General features: G+C 39.6%; 1 protein-coding gene across 1 annotated transcript in view; it reads left to right on the top strand.

Moving 5' to 3' along the window:
• npr2 (natriuretic peptide receptor 2) overlaps positions 1 to 16538 on the top strand; it is a 51280-nt gene that overhangs the window by 29848 nt on the left and 4894 nt on the right. Inside the window, exons 11-19 of the mRNA XM_067483422.1 lie at positions 207 to 311; positions 1912 to 1983; positions 2773 to 2932; positions 3029 to 3184; positions 5304 to 5472; positions 13361 to 13507; positions 14250 to 14373; positions 15942 to 16010; positions 16118 to 16292. Coding sequence (XP_067339523.1) covers positions 207 to 311; positions 1912 to 1983; positions 2773 to 2932; positions 3029 to 3184; positions 5304 to 5472; positions 13361 to 13507; positions 14250 to 14373; positions 15942 to 16010; positions 16118 to 16292 — 1177 coding nt within the window. The remainder of the gene's footprint in view (positions 1 to 206; positions 312 to 1911; positions 1984 to 2772; positions 2933 to 3028; positions 3185 to 5303; positions 5473 to 13360; positions 13508 to 14249; positions 14374 to 15941; positions 16011 to 16117; positions 16293 to 16538) is intronic.

Below are 16538 nucleotides of genomic sequence, written 5' to 3' on the forward strand. Positions count from 1 at the left end.
GACACCATGCCCGCTAGCCTACTGCAAATAGACTATTTTGATGAACTCTTGGCAGCGTTATTCTCAAAACTTTGTACATAAATGAACCGTCAGTACCCCACCCCCACCCCCTCACCCCCCGTCCTCTGTTTCCATGGGTTTTGGGAATGTGATGTTTGGAAAGACTTACACTCACAGTTGCAGTGTGTTTGTGTGGTTATTTTCAGATGAGAGATGTTCAGTTCAACCATCTAACCAGGTTCATCGGGGCCTGCATTGACCCTCCCAACATCTGCATCATCACAGAGTACTGCCCCAGAGGCAGCCTGCAGGTAGTTCTTACTTTAATATGTTACCTCTCTATTGCTTAAGATTATTGGGATAAATAACTTTATGTCAACGTGAAATATTGTTTGTCCTTACAGAATTATAGAATTATGCCTGTACAGCGTGACTCTACAGGATGTTTTTCACATCCATCTGTGTATATACAGAATGATTGGGGTTTTTATCGACTGTTATTATTCTATACCAGATACACAAGAGTCATGTGGAAGCTTAAAACCTCCAGTGTTAAAACACCTAGAATGAATGTCAGGGAAGTAGACATTAATGTCCAGCAGAAGAAATTGAATGATGAACAGCAAGAAAATGTCATTTAGCCTGACTCTGGCACAAATTCTTATTCGAAGCAGGGTATTTTTTTTACAGCATGTGTTAAAGAAGGAGATCTTTCAAATTTGTCTGGAAATATGTGAAAATCAAATTGTTTAAAAGGTACATTTTATTTTACAGCTAACTAAAAACATGAGCCATAGTGACTCATCTCTGTAAATCACTTTGTTCAACTACCAACAACAGCTTCCTATCGTTACCTGAAATTACCTGTCCAGTCAATGTGTCTGTGGGTTGGCTGTTGTGTCTGGCTGCATGTAACCTTTCCCCTCTTCCCTCCCCGGGAGCTGCACACTTTTCTATGACAGCTTTTAAAATTTTGGCTGTAATGGCCAAGTAAAATGTTTGTGTGTAGTGCCACTTTAAATATCTTTGGCTTTTGGATCATTCATCAGAAAACAAGATTTTTATATTATCACATAATAAATACGGTCAAAGTATTTATTAAGTAGAATTTCCTTTAGTTTGCATTTGACATCCATAAAGGAAGAAACATCCATAGAATCTCCATCCAGGAATTTTTATTTTATTTTATATGTTGGCAAAGATGCCTTTATAACTGAGGGAAAAGTATCAAACCGAGTGATAGACTAGTTTTTGTTATGGTACCAGAGTCAACATGTTTGGCATGGACAGCCTATTCCCGCCAGGATCTCTACTGAGTTCTTCTCATCGAGCTTCACAGACCCAACTGAAATAACTTTATTCAGTCCGCAGTGACCTCATAGTACCCCATGAAATCACTTTTGAAGTTTGATATATTCCTGTATTGTATAAGGAGATTACCACATTCTATCGTTGTTGTTTGTCTAAGCTTCTTTGCACTTGGCCTGCACTCCATAATACAAACATGACAACAACTTCTTTAACTGGATCTGATCTGGAAAGCAGTAGAAAACTCAGCCATGGACTTCATCACTCACACTTGTAGAGAAGGACTTCTGAGCAAAAGAAAAATAGCTGCAACTGATATGGTGTGACTGGATGTCAAAGCCGGGCCCAGATTCCAGTAACTGGCTGGCTCCAGGTTATTCATTAACATCCTGCTAAATTTGTGACCCTGAGATTGAAAAGGATTAAACACTATTTGGCCTGAAGGCGGTTCTGTATTTAGTCCCAAAATAAACTTTGGTGCTGCCGTGGCTGCTGAGAAGCCCACCAGTCAAAGTTCAAAGATAAAGCAGAAACTAGATTTATTTTTTTCCTTTGCCTATAAAATCTTTCAGCTCCATTTTGGATTTGTTTTTGTTTTTGCAGGACATTTTGGAGAATGAGAGCATCAACCTGGACTGGATGTTCCGCTACTCGCTGATCAATGACATAGTGAAGGTGGGTGGCGGTGAGACCGAAACAGTAAACCTAAACCTGAAGTTAAAGGCAGGACAAAAGCTTCAATTTATCTGATGTTTTCATAGAAATGTTTGCAGAAAGGTCACCTTGCACCATTACTGTACTGTAAATAGGATGCTTGCTGTGCCTTAGAGACACACAATAAACGTCTAGGTTGCCATGGTTTCACATGGATGGGGAAAGTGTGAGTGAAGCAGAGAAACATACACAGAAATGTATTTTTGGCACAGCGCAGTGCGTGAAGCTACAGTAAATATTGCTGTAAAGCAGGACAGAAACATAATCATAAACTTTCCCTCCACCTTAATCAAAACTAATCACGAATGTAGTTTATTTTTAATGCGCTTTAACAAAGAGGCTTCTGTCAGGACATTCATCTCTTGGAAGGATTTGATTTTGAACTACGTGCAGGACAATGCGTTGTGGCTAAAGTGCTCCACACAGATACCAGCGGAGGAGAGGTGCTGACGAAGCTTTTGAGGGATGTTTGACTCACAGTTTCCACTAAAAATATTGAACATGGGTCCATTCAATACCAAGCATCCCAAAGCAATTCCCAGCAATTTTACAGAAATTCCCGAGTGACTGTGCTGCCCTGGACACACAGCCTCATAGCTTCAGCATAGCCCCACTTGTCAAAAGATATTACTTCCACATGTCTGAATTTGGGAGTTTTCATGTTTGATTTTGTGTAGAGGAAAAAAATACAGGCGTAGAGAGAGAGAGAGAGCACCCTGAAATACTCGACTTAATGCTTCTCTCCACCAGGGTATGAACTATCTCCACAACAGCTACTTTGGCTGCCATGGAAATCTGAAGTCATCTAATTGTGTGGTGGACAGTAGATTTGTTTTGAAGATCACTGATTATGGCTTGGCCAGCTTCCGCTCGTCCACGGAAAATGACGACTCGCACGCACTCTATGCAAGTAAGTCGTGTTCATGCATGTGGTTCATAGCACTGAATGTTCTTAATCAGCTACTGTTATATTTCGGACTTTTTCTAAACGTTTTTCGTTTTTCAGAGAAGCTTTGGACGGCTCCTGAGCTGCTCATATATGACCACCATCCACCCCAAGGGACTCAGAAGGGTGATGTGTACAGTTTTGGCATCATACTGCAGGAGATTGCCTTAAGGAACGGACCCTTCTATGTTGAAGGCATGGACCTCAGCCCCAAAGGTATACACAGCTGTCTTTCCCAGCCTCAGGAAGGTCAGCTGACTCATAAATAATCTGTGTCATAAATAACCAGGAGCAAAACATGCAGCAAACTAACATGTTAAACAGGAAAATAGAAAAATAACAGAGACATTAGTGCAACCCGGGGTGGATCTAGAAATTGTCCCATTTGGACAATTATTTAAACTGTGTTAAACGTTTAACCTTTCAAACCTTTTTAAAAAAAATCAAACTGTACATACAAACGTAACTATCTACCCTGACCAAATAATAACAAACACCTGGGGAGAGGAAAAATCTGCCTGGTTACAACTTCTAGACATAGAAGGGGGGGGGGGGGGGGGGGGGGGTTACCTCTCTGTCACTATGAATAGTTTAAGAATCTATCCTTTGAACTCTGGGCTTCAAAAACAGGTACAGAAGAGACCGAAGTTTGCCTCCCAGAAATTTCATTTACTGCCCTGACAGTTCAAAGTGGCCCTGCAGCCATGAACGCATAGACACATGTTGGAAAGGTGTTAAAGGCAGGAAGATTCACAAAGCCCAACGTGTCTTATGTCATACTAACATTAAATGTGATCGTTCTTATACAATATGCAACAGAAGCTGATGTAGTACATTTCCACATGTACATAACATGTACTTTATACATAATCATTCTACCTACGCTGCTATGCTCCACCACACTTTGCTCAGTGCTTTAGGTGGTATTCCTTATAAAATTACAATAGGTGAGAGTGCTGCAGAATTCACTAATTTTTGAAAGAAATGACGTGCTGTAGCTTAAGGAAACTAAAGCACAGAAAATGAAATTAATACAAGTAAAACAAATTGTACAGTAAAAGTACATTTTAAAAAATCACCATAAAGTTGAATGACTTTTTGGATGGCTGACTGAAAGCAGTTCATAGGGGTTTTGGGCTTTAGAAAAACAGAAAGTCGATGGCTGTAAAGCGGAAAGGCTATGTTCACATAAATTAAAACAATCCTCGTGTGCCCTAACACTGATAGAAAGCACTGTTGGTTGCCTGTACTGTCCACAAAGATGCAAAGCTCAAGTGAGGCTTCAGCTTGTCGGAGTTAGACAAATCAAACTCAAAGTGAGTGTTTTGATTGTTTATCACGCCTTCTTCATCACAGCTCGCCAAGGAAACACAAAAACACAAAAAGAAGGAAAATGGTGTTCCAAAGACAGTAAAGTGGGGATATAAAATCAGAGCTTAATCCCAGCTCAAACTTTGGCTCTTCAGCTTCCTGTACACATGTTGGCCTTTTGCGGTTTGACCAGTTTCTTCAGCAGTACCTCCACCTCTGCCTCTGCTTAGTGACAACAGGAAAAATCGTAACTTCCAAAGCAATTTCAAATCAGGAGTTCAATGTCTGTACAACCAGAGTAGATGTGGAAAACTCTCCTGGGGTGCTTCCTCCGTGCGAGGACTTTTATTAGGCTTTTTATTCACAGTCACGCTCTATGCTGATTGTACAAGTGCTTGACGCTTATCCATTAACAAGCTGAGAGCAGTGAAAACCAGCACCTGCTCTCTAGTGTCTGAACGTATACAATCCAGCGCCGTAATTGTAATTTTTGGGTGGAATCTTCTAATTGCTTTTATGGATCTTTCATGACGACACTAACAACGGTAATGAGAGGATATGAAGAAATAATTGTGGGAAGGATGTCTCTTACAAACTTTTAAATTGATATGATTAATGGGCCTGAAAGGAGAAATTAGTGACAAGACTGCACTGCTGATTATATCAAGGCTCATCCAGATTATTATCAGAGCAACAATATTAAAAGAATATCAAGGAGAAAATCCATTTTCCCCAAAATGGTAATCTGACTTCAAAGGTTCACTGTTTTAAGCCCTGGAGTGAAAGATTGCTTTTCATTTTCCACATAAATTACATATCCATCTCAAACCTCAGTCCAGAAATTAAAAAAATAAATAAATAAAACATCATGCACTAAAGATGCATTTCAATACATTTGTCTCTCAGTGTTCAAGACTGTTGACTCAGCGGGAGATGTACAGTAAATGATCATGTAACAAAATCTGAACATCATGAACTCGTGACTTGTTGCCTCATATCACACTGTCTGTCCTCTCCACTGCAGAGATTGTACAGAAGGTGAGGAACGGTCAGAAGCCCTACTTTCGACCGACAACAGACAACAAGTGCCACTCAGAGGAGCTGACCATCCTGATGGAGGGTTGTTGGGCTGAAGACCCTGCAGAGAGACCCGACTTCAGCCACATCAAGATCTACATGGCCAAACTCAACAAGTGAGGCCTATGCTTCCCTTCTGTTCATTACTGTGCTTTCCTGTAAAGGGTCCGTTCACCTAAATCTTAGAAGAAATATTTATTAACCTTGACAAACACAACAAACACTCTCTGCTTCTCTAGATACTGGTACACGTTTGTGTTTTCAAGCTCTTCTTCTATTGTGGTTGAACTGGCCCTTTAAATGACATAATTTAACTATACAGTAACACTGTGAGCTGGAAACACAAGTGATTAAAAGTTTGACTTTACCAATTTTTAACTAGCTCTCTATGGCCTTAGTTTAGGGTGTAAATGTACATTCATGATTTTAAACTTCCCGCTGACTTTCCCTTGATTAAAATATGCTTTTTGCTTTTGGCTGAAAAACTCCTCCAGACGACATCACCCGGATAAGTTTTGTATCATTAGGAGTTTAGATGAGGTCATCTGGAGGAGATCTGGAAAAGCAGGTTAACTATGATTACAAAATCTATAGTGTGCTCAAAAGATGACATAATATGAACTAAAGGTTTCTCCAAGTGATGTCGTCTGGAGGCAATTTTCAGCTAGAAGCAAAGAAATATTTTTTATAGTTCAACCTAATATGTGCTACCCAACCTAGATCCAAAAGAAGCAAGTGAAATGTCATTGAAGGCGTCCTTCAACACATTATGCAGTTCCATTCAAAGAGCACAGTGTGTTTGTTTTTTTTCAAAGCAGAAATAATTTGACAAATTTTGTTTTTCACGCACTCTCAGCATCTTCCCTGTCAGACTTATTAGCAAGTAAACCCGAGAATCGAAGTCCCCACATTCAATGCTAAATTAAATTAACCTGTACCCTGAATAGCTGCTGCCGTGAAAGTTGATCCATTGTAGAGATTGAAAAAGGCAAACAGGAAAAAACAACCATGACCTGAAAACCACCAATAAGATTTTAGACAAATGGCTGTTAGCAATTCCTGACACGTACCTCTCGACCGGAAATGCTCTTTGCTGGCTTTCTATTTCTGAGTGTGATTGTGTGTGGTTAAAAAAAGGGGAGTGTATGAGTCCATGTTTCATGTCCTGTAATGAGTTCAATTATTCCATGAATCATTCGTATACAGTAGAAATGTCGACACAGGAAGGGAGGCAGGCCTGTTTTCCCTCGAGTAGGGCAGCTCAGTCAGAAAGAGTTTCTGTGTGACACATCCCTGATGATGCAAACTGACACAAGAGTACACACACACAAACCCAAACCAGGAAATGCAGTTTATTGCATACATGCACACATGTATTTGTGAATATAAAATAAAGTTCAGTAAGAGGCATTCAGGAAGGTCGACAGGACAAGTATAAAGCATAAGTACCAATATAATCTTCAAGTCTTTTTACGAGTATTATTTATTCTCTGCATAAAATTGTGAAGTGGTTCACATGCTTTACTCCAGGTCAAAAATCTTCTCGTTGCATAAATGTTAAAGTAGCTCTAAAGGGAATTCTCATAAAACCAACATATTTCAGCTAAGTCTGACACAAACACATAATTACAGGTGTATTTTGGATGAATTCTTATTCAGTCGCAAAGAACTGTTCTACCGTCTGAAGGATTTACAGTTTCTGTAACTCTTGTATTCAGTGAAAAAGCAATTAATCTGTAACCTGTTGAGTGCGTCTTATAATTGGTTTGCTGTTGATGTCCAAGTTTGTGTTTTAAAAAGCTGGTGAATCTGTCTCTTATTTTACCAGCAGTTAAATTGATATGAAACTGTTCAATGGTCTCTACACCGTGCTTTTTTATTAGCACTTATTTTTTCTTTTTTCATTTATCTTATAGTGGGTTTCCAAAAACTTCAAAGTTGATTTTAACTTTTTTCTCACTTCAGTCTCCTTCAGGGGGTCAGTTTAGCATGGTCTTTAAAATGTTTTCAATCTCATCTTGAACCTGATTACTCTCAGAGATGTTTTATTGGTGCTTCCCTGCCCTGATTTGTTCTGATTTCCTGAACCAGGTTTCCTTTTATATCAGAATCATTTAGTCAATGTTTGAAATCTTTGTTGTACCTGTCAGTTACTTCACTTGTTATATCACATTTATTAGAAGACACAATAAAATCAGCAAATAGTGTATAGAAGAAATGTGTATAATACCTGACCATATAACATGTCTAAAATAAGTCAATTTGATGATGTAACAATACAGTACAGGGAGAATAGAGGTAAAAACGAGGTTGAGGGCTTTAAGTGCCGTGCCTGAGTGAATGCAGTTTAGAGTTGCCAGTAGTTGTAATGTTCTGCCTGCCAGTCGCAGTCAACCACCCTGTCCTGTTGGTTTTGACGTGGAGATCAAAACACAGGTCATGGTTCATTAGCCTGAATGGCAGCTTGGAGCTTTCTGCTTCTACCATGGTCATGTCATGTGGTATCTGGCTTAGCTTCTTCTTGTGTGTGTCATGGTGTGCAACAGTCCTGCTGGAGGTGTCTCTGGCAAAGCGACTGATTTATAGTTCAGTGCTGATTTAATGTTTGTTATTACTGTATAAAATCCACAGTTACATTTTGTTTCCCATTTTTTGACATTGAGCAGTGATGGAAATGTTTATCTTGCCTCGTGGCTGAATGGGGCATTATTGCTGTGGAATCAATAACCAAAGTAACTATGCTAAGATTCATTAATTTACTGTATTTAAAAAGAAATCGCTGTAAACAGGACATTTGCATTGGAGGTGACTTAGCAAGATGTTCCGAATAAGGAGAAAATTACTTAATTTTGTCCAGTTTTGTCCTCACTTAAACAAAGCCAGCAGCCAAAAATAGTACAGTAAAATTACATTACATCCATTACAAATACTTTTCACACTAGTGGTGGACTTTTTAACAAAGCAAACCCAAACTTTAGTCTGATTTCATACACTTCACATACCCACTACCTTCAACTTATTTAAACACAACATGAAAATCTTGCTTGAAACAAAAAGTCCGTCACAGTGATATCGTTAGGCCTCCTCACCCGCGACAGCTGTGGATGGAAGCATTATGTTCTCAGGTTGTCAGGCCGTCTGTGCGTCCATCTCATTCCCATTAACAAGATATCTCAGGACAACCTTGAGGGGATTTCTTCACATTTTGCACAAGTGTCCACCTGGACACAAGGCTGAACTTATTAGATTTTGGTAGCCAAAGGTCACAGTCCCTGTGATCTCACATCTATCTTATTATTGCCAATAAGACAGATGATATCTCAGAGACACCTGGTGTCAATACATCTGACACAAACATCTACTCGTATGAACTGATTAGAATATGAGGATGGAAAGACTTGCATGTAAATTTTAATTCAACTGGTTGATGGAGCCGTAAAACCATCGGGCGGTAATTCTACTTTCACAGTTGTACTACTGTCACCCATTGTACCGATGAACTACCTTGATGATGAGTTGAAGGTTGCATTACCTTCATGAGTTACACTGTTGTGAAGCACACATTGGACTATATGTATAATAACCGAGTAACTAGTAACTAATAGTAACCAGTAACTGCTAAGTCTTAAACCCTGTCACATGTGATTATCTGTTGTTGTTTTTTAATTAAAGCTGTATGTTAGACTTTTGCTTTTACATTAAATGTATCAAGTGGTACATACAAATAGTAAACATGCTGTATTTCGAAGATTGACTGGCAGAAATATGTAGTATACATAATTTGTACATAATTGAAGTAGCACATCTAAAATCTGTAAAGGTGTAAAGATAGAAACAGAATGACAGCTGTACAAAACTGCAGATGTATAAGTAGTGGTGCCATGGCAATATAATAATAGGTGCTTTGCAACAGGCATATGCTTGTTTTTCCTTCTCAGCTTGACCTCTCGCTTGTTACCTTCGTAAGTCAATGTAGGGTGAGCCCAGTGATGTATAGCTTTCCATTTGGAGTGCTTTGGAGGAGAGAGCTCTGCATGATTGATATCCTCAGAAGCACTTAAGGATGTTCTTGACAGCCACATGCTAAGTCACCTCAGAGGCCTGTGTGTTATTTTCATTAGGTAAATGTACTGTATGTTGTTGACGTGAAGTGATAGATGGGCTGTTATTCGTGGTGTGTGTGTGCGTGTGTGTGTGTACGCTTGGGCTTGAATGCGCCGTAACAGGAGGGGTGTACAGCAGTGAATGGTTCAGTTTAACCCACACAGGGAGCTGACACTTGGCTCGCCATGAATAGCTGACCTCTCACCATACACATCACATTTGACTGTTTGCCATCACTGCATATACCGCAAAAAGTGTTTATTTCACCTCGCATTCACAAATGTGCTTCTTTTCTTCTTTTATTCCTAAATGGCACAGCTGACAATAATCCTGTCGAGCACATCCAGCCATGCATCGGAGAAAAGCATGTTTGGCTGCTTCGTAAACAAGAAAGCACTCAGAAAGAGCAAACCTCAGCCAAGACTGCCCGGTCCTCCACTTCTGTTTTTTAAATAGAACCAAATGTTTTACATTTGTAATTACCAGATTGCCCTTACAATGCACACTGATAGACAAACACACTGACTGGCCGATGCCGTCCATGATTTCCTGAAAGTGTTGAGGAAAATTACAGCTTTGTAGAAGTGAGTCAGTCCCTTTAAATTGATCTGAATTCAACATGATGCTGTAGAACCCGCTCAAAGTGAAATGCCATCAAAGGTTTTCAGAGTTATTCAGGTTTAATACACACATGTCAATGCAGTTACAGTGTGTTCTAGCAGTTCAGCCATTTTTTTTCCAAACTTTTTCAGGAAATGTTCTGAACAGTTTAGTCATTTGGTGTAAATGAAAAGGAAAATATTGTCAAAAGTTTCAGACAGAATTTGAGTTCAGCTGTTTTTTTTTGTGTTTTTTTTTTTTTTTTTTTTGAAGATCAAGATAAATAATCCCTGAAAAAAAAGTTCTGTGGAAACCAATTTATTTATGTATTTATTTCTTGCTTGTAGACTGATTGCACATTTTTGCTTGTTCTGCTCACCTGCTTGTGCATTGACCAATACAATGGACTTCATTCATTAATGATTTTTTTATTGAAAGATGGAATTTATCCTGTATTATTTCAATATATTTATCCATCTATTATATAAACTGCCTATCCACAGGAGTGCTCGAGCCTTTTCCCAGCTGGCACTGGGTCTATCTCAGGGCCAACACAGAGAGACAGACAGTCACGTTTCACGCTAGAAGGAAAGTCTGACAACCATGGGAAGAACATGAAAACTCCACATAGAAAACCCCACATAGTGGTTTGATCCCCAGCTCCTCACATACCCATGTCAAAATGACCTTGGGCAAGACCCTAAGTATAAGTTGCCCACTTGCATGGCAGCTCTGCCATCATTATGTGTTTGTGTCTGTGAATGGGTGAATTAGAGACTGATTGTTAAGTGCTTTGTCCTGTAAGATAGAAAAATGCTATTTAAGTGCAGACTATCATTTACAAACAGTTTCTAGCATCCAAATGATCAATAAGAGCCAGAAAGTATAGCATTTACCAGAAAATGCATGTCAAAAAACATTAAATCAGTCCAAAAATTAAATATTTATAATATAAAAGTAATGAATAGTGGTTGAGAGAGACTGAAGGACCTAATAGAGCACATTGTAGAAGAAGTGGTATATATGACATGGTTATTATTGCAAGTTTAGCTGCTTTGGGATGATCCTAAACATTGTTTATTGGGCCAAAAAAACAAGCTTTAAAGCACATATTACTCCAGTGTGTATTTTCAAATGTGTGTGTTTGTTCAGGGCTGGTGAAAAGGTGTGTACTTCAGATTATTAATGAACACTCGTGGCGCCTTGCACCTATGTGACATGTGTATATTTTTTTCCTTCTATATAATTAATGATATTAAACGCCAGTACTTGTGGTTGCCATGGTTACAAAGCAGGCTGCATTGTCTCAAGGGAAAAGTTCAGTCATTATCAACACTGTGGCAAATAGCCGTGCAAAAGTTCTCTCTACTTGGTGCTGATGCCAACCTACAGTAAGCACCCAGGTTGTTGTCAAACTCACATCTCAAATAATGAGTTTATATTGTAAATAGATTGTGGTCGTATCGACATCCTGAAAATGAATCAGGACTTTCAAGGTTTTTACCAGATTTCTGTGAGAAGTTTCCAGGTTTGATCATATGTTTCTAGCAGCAGACAAATGTATGGTTTACTGTAGGTAATTAATGACTTATAATTTTCACTTTTCTTTAGAGGGAAGGGGTGTTTTTAATGTAGGCAGAGGATTAAATAACTTTCTGAGGTGATCTTTATGTGGAGTGTTGTCTTATTTATACTACAGCTCTCACTGTAACTCTCAGATTGGCTGAATGGTGGGGATGCCTGTGATGTGTCGTGCTGTAAACAGTGTGTGGCCTGTGATTGCTTTCAGTGCGTTGATACTCTTCGCGCTCTTTCATGTCTCCCTCTGATGCTTTGTTCTTTAAACTTAAACAACGTGTGGGTGTGTGTAGGATCTGTGACCTAGAAGAAATGTGGCGGGATGCCAGGCATTGATGCTTTTAGCCGCCACAGTGGTGTGGATGACTCACCTGCTTTGCTCCGTCGGAGTAAATGCGTGTCCATGCATGTGTCTGTGCGTAAGCATATGAATGCAGAAATCTCCCGAGACGCACACATTATACAATACATGTATTATATAATTATAAAATGCATGAGAAATGCAGCGGGGATGAAAATAAGAACGCTGTCACAGGATGTCTCCAGTTGGAAGTTGTCCTCCATGTTGGAACATAACATCAACTACTGTACTGTTTGAAAAACAAAAATACAACATACAGTAAATATCAAAAAATATCTCACTGCCCAACATATTAACAAAGTCAAGGGGAGAGAAACATATGAATTTCTGGTATCTGATGTTTTACTACTGCACAGCAGGTGAGCGTCTTTTTCTGGAAGTGGTCGTAGGAGGACAGAAAGCTACTCATGCTCTGAGTCTTCTTAATGATTGGATTGTTAGCACAGTACACTGCTATTTATCTTCTGAAATCACTGCAGGAACTGTGTAAAGCTGAGCTAGCTGTGTAAAGCTGTGGCTCTGAATGGGTCAAGGCTAAAATCAAATATTCTTAATGATATTTTCATTGTTGTCTGACCTTGGACGTAGACAGTTTTTTTCACAGAAAGCTGCCACTCATTCCCCTTTATTGGACTGCAGTATCAAATTACTGGAACATTAAATGCTACACTCTTAAAAAGGTGCCTTCACTTGTTTGCTCCTACATTAAAATATCTCTCTGCTTCTAGTTGAAAAATGCCTCCAAATGACATAATCTGAAGAAGTTTTTCAGGTCGGATGATGTCATCTTGTTGATTATTTTATGGAGGTTGTAGTCCTGGTCAAAAGGCTCCTTCAGAACTGCTCTGCATGACATCATCTCATATCACCTCCTGATGGTAAAAGAGTCTTTCAGCTGGAAGTAGAGAAATGTCTTAATATAAAGAAGGTCCTCAAGCATCATTATAAATGTATACTCCAAACTAAAACTAAACACAGGGCACCAATAGAAAACCGCTTAAGTTGAACATTAAACTCGTTTTTTCTTTTAAACTGGTAATTTTAAAACAGCTCCTCAGTAGCTGGAACTTTCCCCCATTTCCTCATTTTGACACTACTACTAACAGATGTTTCTATCAAGTAGCAATACTTTAGCCTCCTTGGATATATAAATACAACTAAAGTGTCGCTTCATCTTCAGACAAAGCTGTGGTTTATTTAAAACCAACTCTTTAGTGATCTCATACAGCACTTGCATAAAAACACAATGGAATAGTGATAAGCTAAAACAAAGGCGTGCTGTGTTTTACAAGCAAAAGACCTGAGTTTTCAACTGAGCAGGGGTTTCTGTGGCCTGATTTGACTGTGTGTATTTCCCACAGGGAGGGCAGCACCAGTATTCTGAACAACCTGCTGTCCAGGATGGAGCAGTATGCCAATAACCTGGAGAATCTTGTGGAGGAGCGGACACAAGCCTACCTGGAGGAGAAAAGAAAAGCTGAAAACCTCCTCTATCAAATTTTACCACAGTAAGAAAAACAAAGCACAAAAACTTTCACACTTTTTTTTCCTTCCAGCAAAAAACGTAAAACTGCAACTAACTTGAACTCAGAAAACAGATTGTTACCAGCGTACCAGTGACACGTGTTGAATCACCGTATTAATTAAAGATTTGAAATCGCCACGTTTTATTAACTGATAAACCTTTCCCTGTGGTGTGATCTCACTGCAGATTAAGGGGAAGAGAGCGAGCTGACAGGCGAACCTCATTAGGGCGAGACGGAAGAACAGACGTGATAGCAGGTTTAGGCGTTTGGATAACACTGCAATAGCAAATCCCATCATTCTCACCCATTTATCCTCTTTTCCTGCTGAAAAATGTTCCCTCCTTCCCATCCATCCATACAGACTGAGAGGAGCCTGGGAGACAGGACAGATACCATTTCTCACTGTGCTTGTGAAGTAGGCAAGCAGATAATCTGGGGCTTTTCTGCCTTTGGTATTATTTGATTAATGGAAAATTAACATGAGCAGAATTAGCACCATTAAATTGATACGTGGGTACAATTCTCGCACTGTTTAAAAAATAAGGATCTTCAAGAATTTTTAGTTTGACATGACAACATGATGTCAACAGAACCCGTATGTTCTTATTACAATCTTGATGTTTCTGTTCTTTCCTCTGATCCTGCCTTGCTACTTGATTTCTCTGAACTTTTTGGATTTGCAGCTTGAGCTGTTTTGACCTCTTGTCCTTCTCTCTGTGTGCAGCTCTGTAGCAGAGCAGCTAAAACGAGGGGAGACAGTGCAGGCGGAAGCATTCGACAGCGTCACGATTTACTTCAGTGACATCGTGGGCTTCACATCCATGTCTGCAGAGAGCACGCCGCTACAGGTCCACAAGCATTGATATGCAACTGCAATCATCCAATGAATTATTCCCATTCTGAAACTCATCGTCTCCTTTTCTGACTTTCTTCGTCAACTCCATCTAAAAGCCTAAAAAATAAATAAATAAATAAAAAAGCCTGGTTGTGATCACGGTGGCAGAGGATTCTCTTTCTCTAATGATGCTTAAAAGTGGCCAGCAGCCCCAGAGCTCTACCTACTGTGTGCCTCATAGTTCCCACAGTGTGTGTTCCCACACACACACGAACCAAAACTGAAAATAGTACAGTTGATAGATAGAAGAGTGTGTTGACGCAGAGTTGAGTCACGCTATGCCACCACAAATCTCCTTCTCACTTGATCACCAGAAAGTAGTTTCTACACAATAAATATACAGGTAGAGGGTCTCGAGGCTCAATGGACATTCTGACACCCTCGGATGGACCGTTCTGCATCTCGTTTTAAGTTTTATAGAGCTACTTATGTACATTTGGTAATTTGGCAGAAGCTCTTATCCAAAGTGACTTACAAGTGAGGTAAAAGGCAAGCAAAACTCAAAAAGTCAGGGAGAAAACATTAAAGCAAAGTGCTATGATAAGAAGTGTTTCAGTTTAATGAGATGCATGTGCAAGAAACAATGGATAGAATTAGAATTATGTACTAAAACACAAAAGGTAGTGGCAGAAAAATGTCCCTGCAAAGAAATGAGGCACTCAATAAGAAAATAATTTAAAAAAGCAATTGAAACTAAATTTAACATTTTAATTCAACCCTCTGTGCTTATAAATGCTAAGTGGAAGGGTTGAAGTGTTACAGAGTTTACATATCGGTCAGTCACACGTCACCTTGTCACGACCTGTAATTGTATAAGGCCTCCTTGTATCTGAACGGCCAGTGTTGCCCTTTATTGTGCAATGCATCTTACCTCTAGTGTTTGTTATGAAGGATGTCATCCATCCAGAGCGAGTCAGCGAGGAATTTGTGGGATATTGCAGGACATACTGTACTGGAGATGGTGTTCTGATGCTAGTCGGTCACAGTGTTGCTGCTTCAGAAACTACAGCACAAAATGTTCTGGCTTACAAAGGAGCCAGCTGGATCGCGTTTCACATTTACACACAATTATAACAAAAAATGAACATGACTAAATTATAAATTGCTTGTTGAATGAAAAGCCAGATATTTGACATTACCCGCCCAACCCAATTTAGTAAATTTAATACAGATTGTGTTTGTTATATTCCATCTGTGGATTTGATTCATATGCTTGTAAATGTGTTCTCAGTAAGGCTCAGCGGGAAAGTGTCCAGCGACAGACAAACACAGATAATGTGAGAGACTGTGAGGCTTTGCAGACAATAACGGCCTCCCAGTCTGGTAAAATTTTCATGAAAGCAAACACAGTGTTGAATGTTGGATTGGAGTGTTTTTCAGTCACAATGCTTTCAGCTGACATTCAGGCTGTAAGCTCACTTTCTGCATATGCTTTTTTTCTTGCTGCAGTACTGTTTTTTTTTTTTTGTTTTTTTTTTACTGAAGTTGTATCATTGAAACTTGTCCCGTCTCTCTGGGCAGGTTGTCACATTGCTCAATGATCTCTACACCTGTTTTGATGCCATCATCGATAACTTTGATGTGTACAAGGTAAGTGAGATGTCGCCTCATATTGTTGAATAACGACAGGACTACAGAAGATGCAGGATTTTGTTCTACTCTCTAATGCTTTCAATCTTTCATGACTGGCTCCTCAGGTGGAGACCATCGGAGACGCCTACATGGTGGTGTCAGGGCTGCCCGTGCGAAATGGGAAAGTCCATGCCAGGGAGATCGCTGGGATGTCACTGGCTTTGTTAGAGCAGGTCAAAACATTTAAGATCCGACACAGACCCAACGACCAGCTGAGACTCAGGATAGGTATACACACAGGTAAGTAACTAACTTACAGGAGCTATGCACGTCTGAAACACAGGTGACCAAGATCTGGTAACACAAGCGCCCAGACCCGATCGCTCATGATGGCAACTCTCCATCCCGCTGAGGTGTCCCTGACCAAATTACAGATTGGTCCCTCCACCCTCAGTTATTTCCTTTTAGATTCAGGCAGTGTTTTCTGATGACTGTGTGTCAATAGTAGCCTGATGTTAGTTGCTTTCTGTTAGAAAGAGAACCGTT

The sequence above is a fragment of the Channa argus genome, chromosome 18, assembly GCF_033026475.1.
Source record: "Channa argus isolate prfri chromosome 18, Channa argus male v1.0, whole genome shotgun sequence".
NCBI classification, from domain to species: domain Eukaryota; kingdom Metazoa; phylum Chordata; class Actinopteri; order Anabantiformes; family Channidae; genus Channa; species Channa argus.